This window comes from Lissotriton vulgaris, chromosome 2_1 (genome assembly GCF_964263255.1).
Source record: "Lissotriton vulgaris chromosome 2_1, aLisVul1.2, whole genome shotgun sequence".
NCBI lineage: Eukaryota > Metazoa > Chordata > Amphibia > Caudata > Salamandridae > Lissotriton > Lissotriton vulgaris.
In genome coordinates, this window is record NC_141687.1 from 858205376 (window position 1) to 858222027 (window position 16652).

At 51.0% G+C, this 16652-nt stretch overlaps 1 protein-coding gene across 2 annotated transcripts in view; it reads right to left on the reverse strand.

The window, feature by feature from the left end:
* UBE2F (ubiquitin conjugating enzyme E2 F (putative)) overlaps positions 1 to 16652 on the reverse strand; it is a 1298841-nt gene that overhangs the window by 1065151 nt on the left and 217038 nt on the right. For both annotated transcript variants that reach the window (XM_086956339.1, XM_086956340.1), the window contains one exon: positions 10928 to 10957. In XM_086956339.1, the coding sequence (XP_086812465.1) occupies positions 10928 to 10957 (30 nt within the window). The remainder of the gene's footprint in view (positions 1 to 10927; positions 10958 to 16652) is intronic.

The window sequence follows — 16652 nt, forward strand, 5'->3', positions numbered from 1 at the left end:
GGCGCCGACGCCGCCGCGTCGGACGACTTTGCTTTCGGCACCGACCCAGATGCCTTCGGGTCGGCCATCTTGGCTGGACTGTCCATGTCGGCCATTTTGGATTTCTTAGGTTTTGACGCCTCCAGAGCCTTCTGTACGACTTTCACTTTCGGTTTCGAAGCCGGAGCTGTTGAACCCGAAGGCTTCACTTTCGTTTTTGAAAAAGTGAGTGGCACCTCCAAAATGTCCGTGGCCGGGCTCGTAGGCGGGGCTGCTGGACTTGTAACAGGGTCTTGGGTAAGGCCCGAAGGCGATCCCTCGACCTGGGCCGCAGGAAGGGGTTCGACCCCTGAGTCAGTCCGGGGGTGCTCGTCCTCAGAGCTATCCCCCACAGTGGCAAAGGCCGTATCGTCGTCCCCTACCTCGTCGTCGGCTTCGTCAAACTCCTCGTCCCCTGCGTCGTAGGCCTCCCCCTCGGACGCAGGGCCAGAGTCCGAAACCTGCTGGACATCGTCGTCTCCGACGTCTTCCTCGAAGATGTTGTCCGGCGGGGGCGCAGACAGCTTGGCCTGGAGTCTCGCGGCCCGACGAATCTTGAGGGTCTTCTTGCACCGGAACTTCGAGCAGGCCATGCACCTGGCCTCGTTGTGGTCCGGCGACAGACAGGTGTTGCACACTGGGTGCACGTCGAGGTGCGAGTACTTCGCGTTGCAGACCGGGCACCGTTTAAACGGAGTCCGTTCCATGGCTGGAGCGTCGAGTGGGCCCGTCCGCGCCGAGAGCACGCGGAAGGGCAGCGAGAGTTCGGAGCTGGAGAAAACAGTAAACCCGAACGAAAACGATACCGGCGCCAAGCCTAAAGACCTTTTGGTCTCGAGTTAAGTGAGTTAACAACTATCGGTTCCGACAGAGGGAACCGACACACATCCGAACCCAATGGCGGAAAAAAACAATCTGGGGATGGAGGCGATGCCCATGCGCACTGTAGTCCAGGGGAGGAGCCACCTATCTCGTGATACTTCGAAGACTCTTCCAGGACAACAATGTGCAATCATCCGGACCCAACACTAGGCGGCGATCTATGCACAGATATGAATTCAGCAGTCCACATGCCTCGAACGGTCCGTTTATGCACCGCCCGTCCCTTCTTCGCACCCACGTAGCGAACAAAGAGTTGGTCGTCCACCCGGAAATGGCGTGTGCGATCCACATAGAATGAAAGCGCACGTTTTGGGTCCAGACGATGGAGCCGCTCTTCATCCTTTGAGGGATGCGGAGGCGGGAAGAAGGAGGGCAAGGTGATGGACTGCCCGATGTGGAAAGCAGAGACTACCTTGGGCAGTAAAGATGGTTTAGTACGCAACACCACCTAGTCCGGATGCACAGACAGGAAGGGAGGTTTGCAAGATCGAGCCTGGAGCTCACTCACCCTTCTGGCAGAGGTGATGGCAACCAGGAAGGCTGTTTTCAAGGTGAGAAGACGAAGAGGACAAGAGTGAAGTGGCTCAAAGGGAGCGCACATCAGGAAAGTAAGAACTAGGTTCAAGTCCCGCTGAGGCATCACAAAAGGGGCAGGTGGAAACATGTGCGTGATGCCCTTCAGAAAACGAGTTACTATAGGGGACTTGAACAAAGAAGGTTGATCAGGTAGCCTTAGGAAGACCGAAAGGGCGGAAAGGTAGCCCTTGAGAGTGCCCAAAGCAGAGCCCTGCTGGGCAAGAGAAAGAAGGAAGAGAAGAACTTCAGAAAGAGGGGCAGAAAGGGGATCCACAGCCTTTGCTGTGCACCATGCCACAAATTTGTTCCACCGGCAGGCGTATACCGTCTTAGTGGAGGGACGCCTGGCTGCCAGAATAACATTACAAACTTCAGGAGGCAAGTCAAATGGCCTAAACTGCCGCCGCTCAATCTCCAAGCATGAAGGTGGAGACTGGACAGGTTCGGGTGGAGGACCGTCCCCTGCTGTTGCGACAGAAGGTCCTCCTGAAGAGGCAGACGGATCGGGGGACCGACTGGCATGTTGAGTAGCTCGGGATACCAGAACCTTCGAGCCCAGTCCGGAGCCACAAGGATGACCTGAGCCCGGTTGCGCCTGATCTTCTTCAGCACTCTGGGCAGAAGTGGTATACACGGAAAGGCGTATAACAGACCGCAACTCCACTCGCGACGAAATGAGTCGCCGAGCGAGTGCCGCCTTGGAAATTCCAACGCGCAGAACTGATGACATTGCGCGTTCTCTTCGGTGGCGAATAGATATAATCAAGGCTCTCCCCACTGCAGAAAGATGCCTTGCGCCACGTCCGAGTTCAGACGCCATTCGTGATCCATCGAGCACCGCGGCTGAGTTCGTCCGCCCTGGCATTCAGAGAGCCTGCCAGGTGTTGAACCACCAGGGTCACGCCCTGATGTTCCAGCCACTGCCAGAGGCGCAGAGCCTCCTGGCATAGGGTCCGCGACCCCACCCGCCCTGTTTGTTGCAGTACCACATGGCGGTGGTGTTGTCCGTGAACACCTGCACCACACTCCCCCGGACAGAGGGGAGGAATGCTTTCAGTGCTAGACGAATCACCCGCAGCTCCAGAAGGTTGATATGGAGCCGGGACTCCGCCGGAGACCAGAGGCCTCTGATCTCCGCCTCTCCCATGTGGCCTCCCCAGCCCTGGAGGGACGCGTCCGTCACAACTACGTGCTCCGGTTGGGGAAGGGAGAGGGATCTGCCGTCGACCCAATCGCGGTCCGTGAGCCACCACTGCAACTGTCTCGTAGTGCCCTCCGAGATCAGGACATGGTCGGACAGGTTGCCCTGATGCTGGGCCCACTGAAACTTCAGGTCCCACTGCAGAGCCCGCATCTGCCACCGGGCGTGATGCACCAGAAGGATGCAGGAAGCCATCAGCCCCAGGAGCCACAGCGTCAACCTGACCGAAACCCGGGATAACGGCTGGAAGATGGGAATCAAAGCCTGAATATCCCGGACTCGCTGCTCGGGAGGAAAAACCCGAAAGTGCGCCGAGTCCAGAACAGCTCCGATGAAGAGGAGCTTTTGGGAGGGGCGCAGGTGTGATTTCGGTACGTTGATGGAAAACCCCAGCAGGTGCAGGAGATCCACCGTAATCTGGAGGTGGTTGACGACTGTTTGGGGCGAGCCCGCCTTCAACAACCAGTCGTCGAGGTAGGGGAAGACTGAAACCCCTAACCTGCGCAGATGAACTGCGACCACCGCCATCACTTTCGTGAACACCCGTTGGGCGCTGGTAAGGCCAAAGGGGAGCACGGTGAACTGAAAATGCTTGAGGCCTACCGTGAACCACAGGTAACGTCGGTGGGCCGGCAGGACGGGGATGTGAAAGTAGGCGTCCTGCAAGTGCAACGCCACCATCCAGTCTTGCAGGTCTAGGGCAGCCAAGACTTGAGCTAAAGTCAACATTTTGAACTTCCCCTTCCGGAGGAAGCCGTTGACGCTCTGTAGGTTCAAGATAGGGCGTAGGCCCCCTTTGCCCTTCTTGGGTACCAGAAAGTAGTCGGAGTAGCAACCACACCCTACTTCTGGCCCAGGAACGCGCTCGATGGCCCCCTTGGCCAAGAGGGCCGTAACTTCCTCCTGCAGAAGTTGCAAGTGGTCCCCCGACACGCATTGGTACTGCGGTGGCATGGCTGGAGGGGTCGACTTGAAGGGGAGGGAGTAGCCCCTTCGGACGATTTGCAGCACCCACCTGTCCGATGTGACTGTGCGCCAGTGGAAGAGATGATGGCGGACCCTGCCACCCACTGGCGTCACATGGGCCTGAAAACTCTGACTAGGAAGGTTTTGAGGCGGTAGCGGGTGCGGACTGGCCTCGCCTTGGACCGCGACCGCCTCCCCGGCGGTTCCCACGGCCGCCACCGCGCTGGACATTCTGCTGCGGCGTGTGGCTGACGGTCCGTGTGGGGGCGCCCCTTCCTTGGCCACGAAAGGAGCTAAAGGCACCCATTTGCTGGCGCGGGCCGAGAGGCCCAAGGACTTGGCCGTAGCCCTGGAGTCCTTAAAGCGCTCAAGCGCGTGGTCTGCCTGGTCGCCAAACAGGTGACGGCCATCAAACGGCATGTCCAGAAGCGTGGCCTGGATATCGGCCGAAAAATGGGCGCACCGTAGCCAGGCGTGGCGTCTGACCGCCACTGTCGTGGCCATTGCTCTGCCTAGCGTATCGGTGGTATCCAGTCCACACCGGATAGAGTACCGTGCCGCATCTTGACCCTCCGCTAGGGCTTGGGCGAGTTTAGCCCTAATCTCCTCAGGGCATTTTGGCAGCACGTCCGCAACCGTGTCCCACAGGGTGTGGGTGTAGCGGTCCAAGAGGCATGCGGTGTTGACTGACCGCAGTCCCAGACTAAGGGACGAGAACACCTTCTTGCCAAATTGTTCAAACCTCTTGGATTCCCTGTCGGGAGGGGCCGACGGGAACGCGGTCTGGGAGTTAGAGGCCTGGATAACCAGGCTATCGGGGGTTGGATGGGTCGACAGGAAGCTTGGGTCACCCGGAGCCGGGCGGTAGCGTCTGGCCACATTCCTGTCCACAGGCTGTCCTAAGGCGGGCTTGGACCAGGTGCCCAGCAGAACGTCAGAACGCCTCTACTGCCTCATTGAACGGCAGCAGAGGCTCGACCGAGCTTGACTGCGGTTTGAGGACCTCGGTGAGGAGATTAGTCCTCACGGCCGCTGAGGGGAGCATAAGGTTTAAGGCCTTAGCCGCCCACATCAGAACTACGCTTTAGGCTGCACCCTCCTCCGTAGCCACGGTTGGAGGGGAGACAAAACCAGTGTTCGGAGAGAGATCCAGGCCGCTGGCTTCCCCAAGCTCCTCTGTCCAGTCCGCTTGGTCCTGACACTCCTGTGTCAAAGGGTCCTCAGACCCCTCCCCGTCCTCTTCGTCACCCAATGCCTGGTAGCCAGGATCAACAATTGGGGCCCGTTCATTAAAGTAGAATGTACCCAAAGCCGTCTCGTACGGCGCCCAACGGGGCCGTGTCGATGGCTGAACGGGATTGACAGAAGAACTGGAGCCGGCGCCGGCCGAAGTCGGCGCCGGTGGGGACACCCTTGGGGGCGGCGCCAGTGAGGCCGTAAGGTTGATCCGGCGGGGCCTGCGACGCCGGGACCGAAGTCGCCGGCGGCGCCGAGGCCGAAGCCATCTGCGGCGTCGGTGCCGAAGCACACGACCCGCCAGGCCCGAAGGGGTCGTGGGGTCCGGTGGAGAAGAGCGACCTCATGGCCATGAGGTACCGCTTGATCTCCTCCGGTGTCGCACCCTGTTCAGGGACCCGAAGGTGTGGGGCAGGATGCGGCGCTAGCGACTGCTGCGGAGCCGCGTGGGTGGTGCCACCCAAAACTCCGGCCGCGTCGGGCGAGCGTCGGGGGCGGTCGGAGGAGTGATGACGCTAGCTGGCGCGGAAAAAAGAAGAACTGACGTCAGCGCGCATGGGCGGCGTCTAAGTACTCCGACGTCATTCCGGCGCAGACGATGCAGACCACGGACGCGGAGCCAGAGACGATGACGGACTACGCGCAGGGGTATTGCTACGCAAAAGAGTCCGGATCCAGTCTGACGCCTGGGGATATTCTAAGGTAAGGAATCTAATACTAACGTGTTTCTTTCAGATTTTACATTTTCTCTGGATGAAGTGAGGGGTGCAATTAAGAAGAGTCAGTCGAATAAGGCCCCTGGTTCCAGATGGTGTCCCTATGGACCCATGAAAAGATTGTTGATTTTTGGGCCCCTTTGCTGACGAACTGTATAAAGTCGACTTGTAACACAGGCTTGCTTAAGTCCTGACTTTTAGCTGTGCTACTCCCAGTTTTTAAAAAGGGAAATTTCCAGGACCCCAAATGCTATCTCCCAATATCCCAGCTTGACTATCCTGAAACATAGTAGGAAGAATAATGCTAGACAGGATACTGCTCTGGACCTCTGAACATAACATACTTTCCGAAGTCCAGTATGGGTTCAGGACAGGGAAGACTTAAGCAGGGTCTCAATTTACACTTGCCTATCAGCAAATATAACATCGCAAAATGCTATTAATTTTCAACTGAACCTGGAAACTAATTGTTAGGAAACATTTATCATGGCCTTTACACCAAATAAATATGAAAATTGTCTGAGTGATCGAAGGTTACCCCAAAATATGGGAACTTAAATACTCTTTCTAATGGTTTCCATTTGATGAGCAAACATTTGGCCTTCATGTTTAGCTGCAGAAAATTGAATTTTACTCAAGCTGCGGGGATCCCTTTTTAACTTGGCCTCAAGCTGAGGAGATTCCCGCCAACTTCACATCTCAGACACCACTGAACCTGGAATTCTTTGAAGCACTTTGTGCCTGCAAACCTATTTCACCTGACATCTGCATCTCTAACTCTCCATGTAGCTATAAGGGACCTAAAACAATTTAATCTTAGCCTTAAATTCCCTTCTTTGTCCTCTTCTTTGATGGAGGTACTATAAATGTACATGTACCAGCTGTTTTCCACTGATGGTTACAATAAACAAGTTATCTTTGGTAACACTCTTTCTAGTTGATACTCTATCTAGCTGGCGATTTCTCACCTTTTGAATATTCCCTCAGACGTCAAACTAGATCCAGAAATTTTCAAGCTGTAGTATATCATACTGCTCTTGAAGTGACAAGCAGAACTGCATACAAGTCCCACCCAATCATACATACTACAGTTACTTTCTAGGATTTCAACCACCCCCCCCGCCCCCCCTACCCCAGTTGCACTGCCAAACAGTATATTGGCGTTGACCTGGGAGATTTTTAGATGGAAAAGAGCCCAGTTCAGAGAACAAGGAAGAGGTAGGTTTGGTGAGGAACAAGCGAGAAAGAGTGTTATCAAAAGTTAACCAACTTGTTCTTTTTATAGATAATTCAAACTGCCCATTCCTCACCTTCTGAATAGATACCAAAGCAGTACCTCCCAGATGGCGAGTCTGAACTGGCTCGAAGCAAAAAGTAATGCAGGACAGAGCAGGTAAAGTGCCTTTCTTGTCATATCTGGCTGTCCAGACATTATTGAGGGGACACCCACACACAGACACACGAACGGGGACACACACACACACACACACAAACGGGGGACACAGACACACACACACACAGACACACGAACAGACACACACACACACACACGAACGAGAACACACACAGACACACGAACGGGGACACACACACAGACAGACACACGAACGGGGACACACACACAAAGACACACAAATGGGGACACACACACAAAGACACACGAACGGGGACACACACACAGAGACACGAACGGGGACACACACACACACACACACACCCATACCCCCATGCCTATACCTTTAAATAAAGTGCGCTGGGTTGTAAACTGCAAAAGAGCCAACAAATAACCTTTGACTGTGCCCAAAGCAAATCACTTGGGGGCTAATGGCAACCCCTCAGATAATTTGATCTGAAGCGGCTCACTTTGCAGAGTACCGCACCAAGCTACAGACCTTTCCCAATGGCAGGCATATACATATTTTGTAGACAGAAGCCTGACTGCCAGAATGATAAACTACTTTGGGATGAAGGTGGAACGAGGTCAACTGCCACTGCTCAATCTCCCAAAGTAGCTGCCTGATCGGAGGACAAATGTCCATGCTCAGACGTTCTGGGTGTCACACTCTCCTTGCCCAATCCAGTGTCACTGCGATGACTTGGGCCCATTCGGCAGCAGAAAGGTGTACAGGAGCCCAGGCCCCACTCAAGACAGAATCAGTGAGAGCGCACAGTCTTGGGAACTCCATGGTGCTAATATCCAGAAATTGTGTGCTCTGCGGCAAATAGATCAAGCCAAGTTTCTCCCTACACACAGAAGGGACCTTGCACCACCTCCAACTGAAGCTGCCATTCCTGATTGCTAGGCGTCGAAGGCGGAGTTACTTTGCCCTGGTGTTGAAACCACCCAGCCATTTGCAGTACCACAAGGTGATGGTGTGGTCTATAAGCAACTGCCTCTCTTTGATAGATGGAATGAAGGCTTTCACAGTCCAGTGAATGGCCTGCAACTCAAGGAGATTGATGTGGAGGCAGACCTCTGTCGGAGACATAATGCCTTTGATCTCCACCCCTCCCACATGGCCTCCCCAACCCAGAAGCAATGCATTGGTCACAGCAGAGCTCTGGGTGAAGAAGGGAGTGGGAACTGTCCCTGGCCCAATGCCACCACTGCAGGTCTTTTGCAGTATTTTCTGAAATCCAGACACAGCCAGCCTAAGGGGAACACAGCAAACAAAGTGCTGTTGTCCCACCCTCATGTAAAAGCTATGGGCCTGCAGGACAGGGAGGAGGAAATGTGCATCCTGTATGTCCAACGCTGCCATCAGGTCTCAAGGGTTGAGGGCAGGCAAGAACTGGCAAGAATGAGCATCTTGAATTTTTCCTCCCACAGAAAGGCATCAAAAGGTCTTCAAGAAAGAAAAAAAAAATAGGAGTGCCTCCATCCTTCGGCTCCAGATAGTGGCAAGAGTAGCAGCCAGTTTCCACTCTTGAAGCCAGCATCATAGCTATGGCTCCTTTGGCAGGAAGGGCCTGAACTTTCTCCTGTAAAATAGACAGATTATCCTCAGACAGCCATCACGATGGTGGTGGGAGGGGAAAAAGGGAGTGGAAATAAACGGAAGGAGATAGCCCCAATTGACAATTTGCAAGACCCACTTGTACGAAGTGATTGATTGCCACCCTAACAGAAAATACCAGCTAGCCTCCAACAGGGTTGTGGCATGTCTGAAAGGACCTACTAAGAAGTTATGCTGCTGCAGCAGCTGAAGGGGCTGGTGATTGGGCAGCTCTATGTCCCTGTTGTTTACATTGTATGTGGATGCAACAATCATGAATGGGCTGCATGGTCTCCTCGGCTGGCTGAACCAGCATTTGTTGGCAGTATTGAAAGCTCCTACCATATGAACAGAGGATGTGAAACTGCTGGTGGTACTGACACGTTGGGGCAGACAGGCCAGGCAGCTCGCTGTGGCCCTGATGTTTATTAAGTGCCAAGGCAGAGTCCGCTTTTTAAATGAATAGGTGAGAGTTATCGAGGGGAAGGTCTACTAGGGAAGATTGCAAACAAGCCTGGATGAGATCTACTGACTTTTCCCGAGATTTCAAAGTGTCACACTGGTGGCTATTGTCCAACCAATGAAATCCATGATATCTGGCCCACAGAGAAATTGTGATCTTTGCTGACTCGCGGCCATCCTGAATGGCTTGAGTAAGAGAGGGGCCAAAGTCCTCCAGCATAGCAGGTAGGACCCGAGCAACAGATTAACAAAGAGCCCAAGTGTATCGGACCAATAGGTATTGATGACTGTTAATGACAGATTGGTGGAGGAGATCATGAGTTTCTTAAACATACTGATGAACAATAGGTATTGATGACTGTTAATGACAGATTGGTGGAGGAGATCATGAGTTTCTTAAACATACTGAAACACTTTCATTCTCTGTCTGGTGAGGCGGTGAGAAAGGCTTTCAGGGGGTTCTACTTATGCATGCTTGTACCATTTAATTTTCTAGGGTCAGGTGCTGAGTTAGGAAAGCCTTATCGCCCAAGGTATCATAGTGGCATCTCCCTATTTGACAATTTATTAGTGATACAGAACATGGCTTAGTAGTGGTCCGGAACATGGCTTACTGGAGCCCCGGAAGCGTGCCACAGGACTTGGCAGCATGTCAAAGAGGAACAGCATGCCACCATGAAACTCTAGCATTTGCTGCTGTGTCCGCGAAGGCCTCAGAAACTTGAGTAGCCCTGGGATGAGAGTAAGAGTCAACTCCAAAGGTGACAAGAGTTTAGGAGTGAGACTGAGGCACACTTAGGCCCTTGCGCCTCCTCAGGAGTTTGAAGGCTTCGACCATGGCGAAGATCTACTGCAGAAACAACTTCAGGAGCGGGAACAGGGCATTCCATTCAGCTGGTCACGGTGTGGAATCTTCGGTGTTTGGAGAAATATAGCCTTCCCTCACATTTTTGGCCTTCAGATTTATCAAGGGGAACTTACTACAGACTTTGCAGTTGTGGTGTGACCAAAGACATATGGTAGGGATCGGTCAGACATTAGGTTGCGACAGTCCCTACAAGGTTTGAACCCTGTGGTTTTTTTAGGTGGTGTGGGTGGGATTGTCTCCTGTACACTGGAATTACAGGTAAACTGTTTTCTTTTTGCCTCATTAGAGATAAAGGTTCGCTTCAGACCCGCATCTGGTGGCACGGAAAGGAGCTGATGTCGGTGTTCTCTGGTGTGCTTATAAGCAGTTCCGCACATCACTTCCAGAGTTGAACGGTGGCGGCAAAGCCGGAAGACGCCACCTACTAGAACGCAGGGGTTCAGTGTGGAAATTTCCAGACCCAGTTTGACACCTGAGGAATATTCAAAAGCTGTGGAACCTGCTGTTCGAAACCTCTATCAAAATGTTTGTATACATAGCTTTAATTAAGCTTATAGTATGTGTACATAGTTCTGATCCAATAGTGCAGATTTATGTTGTAGTCTAAACATATACATTAGTTTTCCTCACGTTACTATGTTTTCTACTCTTACAGGTACTATGTAAAGCACTGCAAAGCTCTTGGCCTTTGTTTGCTCTAAACAAAAACGTCAAATGCAATCAATAAGGATAACTACATAAAACCATGGATAGTCTTTCAACCAGGTTCTGATGATATTGGGATGCCCATTTTACAACACAGACCATTCCAGCAGCGCGACTTCCATGAAAGTCTCCAGTGAGGCTGTGGTGCTTTATGCAGGGTTCGTCCTGGCGTCTGATTGGTTATCTCACACTCCGAGTTTGTACATACTACCAATGCAGTGCACAAGAGCCCTATAGAACAACACACCCTTGGTAAATTCAGTGCAGTCAATTTAAGGGCAAATGCCTCACTCGTACTTACCAGGTAAGTTTGCCTCGAGTTCTGCCACTTCTGTTAGAAAAGAAAAAAAAGAAATATATTTTTTCCAAGCAGGAAATATTTTCAGTTGTTCCTGGTGAACCTTGGTGCATTAATTGCAGAAATACGGGACATAAAAAGATATCTAGTTTTAACATTATCAATACTGCCAGCTTTTCTGGGGATAAATAACCATTATTATGAGCAAGAGACAATTTAATGTTAACATCTTAAAATATGCAAACAAAAGTTCTTCGTAGAAGTGCTCGGATTTACTTAACACAATAAAACAAGCAATAGCTCCTTGGATGAATTGATAATTTGCCACTCTATAATGTATTGAGAGACTGCACTCAGAAGCAATTACATTTAAAAACATGTAAATTGCTACACCTCAATGTGCTAATGTTGCAAAAGAAAGAAATTGAATCAGAGTTTTAATGTGAAAGATATTCTATATTACCTCACTATTCATGTGAGCTGAAAGACCAGATCATAATCCTCATACATTACAGACCGCACTAGAGACTCAAGTGATTACCTTAAGCCAGATTATGTATATGAAACTGCAGACAGTAACAGCTTTGCAGTTTACTAACTGCTATCGCAACAAGAAGACACACATACACAATTAGAGGACACAAATCCAAACCAGCAGGTTACCCAAGTGCTTTATACAGAACATTTTAAAGACAAACTTGGGGAAATCGATGCACACAATTTTTTTAAATACATATAGAGTGCAATGCTAAAAGGTCCATAAAAATGGATAAACATGCAGAGTGAGGATTAAGTGGCTTGGAGTGGGTATTTTCAATTTCAGAAGGCTCTGGAGAATTAGGAAGCACACGAGGCAGTAAATGTAGTGTTGCTTGTATAGCGTAAGTATCACCCCAGACGTGGCATCAAGGCGCTGTAAGCATACCGCAAACCCTTCCTGGCCTCTCCCTGTGAATTGCCCACTCCTGGCCCCCCACAGGGTGAAAGCCAGGCACCCTAGCGCTGTTGTGGAGATTAAGCAAGCTATTGCCCAGAGTTGCAGCGTGGGACCCATGATTAGAATAGGGACCGATGCGAGAATTATCAGGTCCGAGGAAATTGAGCCCAAGACCCGCCGAGGCGGGAATTGAACCCTGGTCCCGGGCCAGACCTCTGCATCAGGGTCTGCCGCTCTAGCCATTGAGCCACACTTCTCCACTCCAGTACGAGAATGTCGTTGGAAGAAGTTGCAGGTGTAATGGATACTGAGGATTATCCAAGACACATGGTGGGATAGGAGCCATTTATGCGCAAAACGTATGCCAATAGCACATGCCAAGAAGACCCGTCCTTCAAGTTTTGGGGAATTTGCTGATAACACAGTGGGAAATGATTGGGCTGCTTTAAATGCACAAAGTCAAGATAGAAGGAGCCATTGCACCAAAACTGAGACAGAGACAAAACTGAAGATAGGGTTTAGATGCGAGTCACAGCTGTTGGTCGACCTAAAATACTTTAAAGACAATGCTGCACAATTTGATGTGTGTGGAAGCTGTTACAGTAAAAAGTTAGGGTAAGTACCGAAAGGAGTGATGCAAATCATTTTACTGCTCCGGAAAACGGATGAATATCAAAGAGCAAAATTGCTTAGCTGGGGAAAGAAGATTGAGGAGCGACAGTATTTCTTAACATGTCCAGAGAGCAACTGTATAGACTTGTAGACGGCAACAATAAGGATGTAAGATTTTGTTCGTCAGTAGGAAATGGAGTGAATTAGACGGGATGTAAGTTTGTTAATGTGGGTTTTCAATTGTAGACATCTGGGGAGTGAAACCACCGACACTTTTGATGCGACTACGTGTCCATTGGAGGACAGTTCCTGTTAATGGAAGGGAGAACAATGGTGGGCAGAATAGAAATAAATCCACTCCTGCAAGCATTTAGTTTTTATAAGTGTGCACAGTCAGGCACAAAATGGAGGTTGAATCCAGCACCCAAAGTGGCCACTCACGAGTCACACACAGTTTTAGCATCTGTTTTCTCAGAAGTGCTTTGCATTTTCCAGGCATGAGAGTACCCCTAAACACTGCCTTGGGATCAGTCACAGTTTGAGTTAGTCTCTCCATGGGTATGGAATTTTATTTCCACAGTGTGAACAATGTCTGATAAAATTAATAAAAACATAAATTAACCTTTGAGGGTGTGATTGATATAAGTCATAACTTGGATTTAAACTGCAGAGACCCTTAAAGTGTTAATTCGTTAAAGCTGGCTCCAACTTTTTGAAAAAACCTATTGAAAATATTTCCACAAAACCAAAGAAAGGTAAAGTTATTCACCTATAAGCCTGGTTGTCTTCCATTGGAATCCTAAAAGTAATAAGCACTGAATAGCCCCACCCACGTGCAGGTATCTGGGAGCACTTTTAAAATTATACATATTTGTATAACAAACGTGGTACTACAGAGCCATACACATAGTTATGCAGCCCAAAGAAAGGTTAAAAATTACAATATTGCATGGAGTTTTCATTTTAAAAAGAAGTGAATTACAGAGAAATGGGTTTAATAAAAAAGAGACCATAGAAAATGATTCAAAAACATTTTTGAAAGTAAAATGAAAGGGAATTTAGTCGGCAAAGAGGTTTCAATACAAAGTATGGTAGAGAACACAAAAGACTGTCATTAAGAACTTCATAGTACGCCCTATATCCTATCAGGCTTCTCATGGGTGGCAGTACAGGTCTTGTTCTGGAAATTAGGAATACTGGGTGAAACAATTGCTGTGAGCAGGGGTAGTTCTCATGTGAGAGCTTTTCTGATGACTTTGCTGCAGATTCACAGGAAGAGAACTTGGGTTACACAGGGCTAAAAAAAATCAAAACATTGCTATTAGACCCACAGGTCTAGTAACTTCAAAAAATGTACTGGACTAAACTGTAATTCACTTGACCTCTGTGAGCAAATGTTACAAGTTAACAAGACTTAAAGGCATTTTTATTGCTCATTCACTTAGTGAGCAATAAAGATGCCTTTAAATCTTGCTATTGTGTCACATTCACTCTGCTTTTAGAGACAGAGGTCAAAAGTCAGTTTTTCTTCCTACTCACCAGGAAGGGTGAGTAAGACCTAAAAATAGCTTGCTCTAAGTAAATCTGGCTCACAAATGAGAGAGGGCGAGTGGATTATTCGAGCCCTGGTTCCAGGTGAGTTGCTTTTCCTTCTTTTCCAGGGGATCCTCATCAATAGTCATAAGCACTGAATGAAATAGCAAGCCCATCCCACATCAAGCGGACAGGAAGTAATAACTGCTCCAACAATCCACCGAAAAGGTAACTCCAAGAAGCCTTCCCTATTTTAGTATCTAAACTTCAATCTGAATCTAGACAGTAGTGTTTAGTAAAGGTATGAGCAGATCTCCAAGTAGCAGCTTTACATATTTCTGTTGGACCTGGCCTCGTGGCGTGGTCCCACTCCTCCCGCATGGCGGATCCCGGACTATCTCGACCCCTGTTCCCCGGCTAAGAACGGCACCTTCCTCCTGCCACGAGTGCCGCCCCTCCAGGCCGCCCCCAGTTCCCCCCGACGGAATTCGACCACATCTCCTCAACCTTCTCGGCTGGTCCGGACTCTTTCCTGGAACCTCATCTGCGGCACAACCGCCATCTTGGACCCTCCACGACCAGGCCTCGTGGCCTCGGCCCGACCCCAGCTGCAGGCCCAGCAAAACCCCGACATCGAGGCACCACAAGCCAACCAGGGGGTAAAGAGACCGTTTGACAAGACAATGGGGGGAGACGTTTCGATGGACCCCCATCAGCCTGGTTTCGATCGCCCCCAGCCTCCCTGGGCGATGGCTCCACCCCCCTGCTGGGTGTCTGGACTCGCCCATCCCGGACCCTCCGACCTCCAAGTGCGAGGGTCTGGACATCAAAGGGCCCCAGCCCTATAACTGGTGCAGCTCCAGAGCAGGAAGGCAGTTGTATCCTGGAGTCGAGAGACACTGAGACAAACTCATCTTCGTGAACCATCCTTTGAGTCCTGCTGGCGCTGCCGCGGCTCATCTTCGTGGACCATCCTTGGAGTCTTGCTGGCGCTGCCGCGGCTCATCTTCGTGAACCATCCTTGGAGTCCTGCAGGCGCTGCCGCGGCTCATCTTCGTGAACCATCCTTGGAGTCCTGCTGGCGCTGCCGCGGCCCATACCAGAGAACCCTCCAGCTCGAGGATTGAGAGCTGTGCGTCAGGCATCCTTGTACCAGACCGGTACTAAAGACTGTCCCGCTACCCCCTTCCCACAGAGACTAAGCCTAAGAGGGATCCCCGTATCCCGTTCCTGCTGTATTACTGCCATAACCTGCTTAAGAATACCTATAAAAGTGCTAAGAACCTATTCTTGTGTGGCGTCTATCTGTAGGGGGGTGGTTGCTCGTCCGTACGATCCGAGGAGAGGGCCCTCCCCAGGAGGCCTCTCCCCCTTGCTCGGCCGACCCTCAGGTTTCCCGTCTAACATTGGTGGCCAGCGGCGCGATTCGAGCCGACGCAAATCGTACGGAGAGTAGCTCGCCCTACTACAGACGGAAAAACACGCAGCGACCATGACGACAAAAGAAGCCGGAACAACCGCGAAATTCCAGATGGAACGCCTGGAAGATTACAGTCACAAGGAATTAAAGCAATTCTGCATAGACTTGGGTATCGCTACCACAGGACTAAGTACCAAAGACGACCTCAAACAGGCCCTGCAGACTTGGGTGGAGACGGGAGCGTCGCCTCCACAAAACGAAAACCTTGCAACCCCCGAGGAAGAGAGGAACCCGGGCCTCTCTCACGAGGAGGCCCGAGAACGAGAGAGGAGCCGGCTCCACGAGTTGGAACTGGCTAGACTACGCTTAGATGGGGAACTGAAACTAGCAAAAAAAAAAAGATAGCCCTTGAACACCTACGATTACAGGGAGAACGGGAACAGAAAAAAAGCCAGAAGGAGTTGGAGGAGAAGAAACTCCTGTACGAACACGAGCGCGGTTTGAAGGAACTAAAAATTAGGAAACAAAACAAGGACCTCGGCGTCTCCGAAAACCAAAGCTCCACTCCCTCTGCGGACACTAAGGTCCACATCCCCAAAGATGTCGTCCGAGAGTACTACAAGAACGACGACATCCAGCAATGATTTAAGGCCTACGAAGTAGCTATGACCTCCCACCGGGTTCCGCGAAAAGAGTGGGGGGCCGGGTTGTGGGGGAGATTCGTCAATGAGGGGAGAGATGCCCTGCTACAGCTCCCCGATGCCCAGATGACCTCATACGAACATATGAAAGCCGCCCTCCTCACTCGCTATGGGCTCACCCCCGAGATGTACCGGCAGCGATTCAGAGACTGCAAAAGGATCCCCGGTACCACCTGGGTAGAGTACGTGAACTTTTTTAGCAGAGCCCTAGAAGGGTGGATCAAGGGCAGCCAAGTCACCACCTACGAACAATTGTTCGATCTCATCGTATGGGAACACCTCTCCAATAACTGTTTCATCGAACTAAGGCAGCATCTCCTCGACAGCAAAGTGACCGAGCCCCGGAAACTCGCCATTGAAGCGGATCGATGGGAAAGCACCCAGGTCCCCCGAAACTGGGCGGGAGATCAAGGCGGAGGATCACAGGGGTCCCACCGTCCGCGAGGAGGAGGAGGAGGCCAGGGCCGAGGACGAGACACCGCCGCGATGCCTCTCCTTAGCACTCCCCCGTCCCTGGCCGGGAGA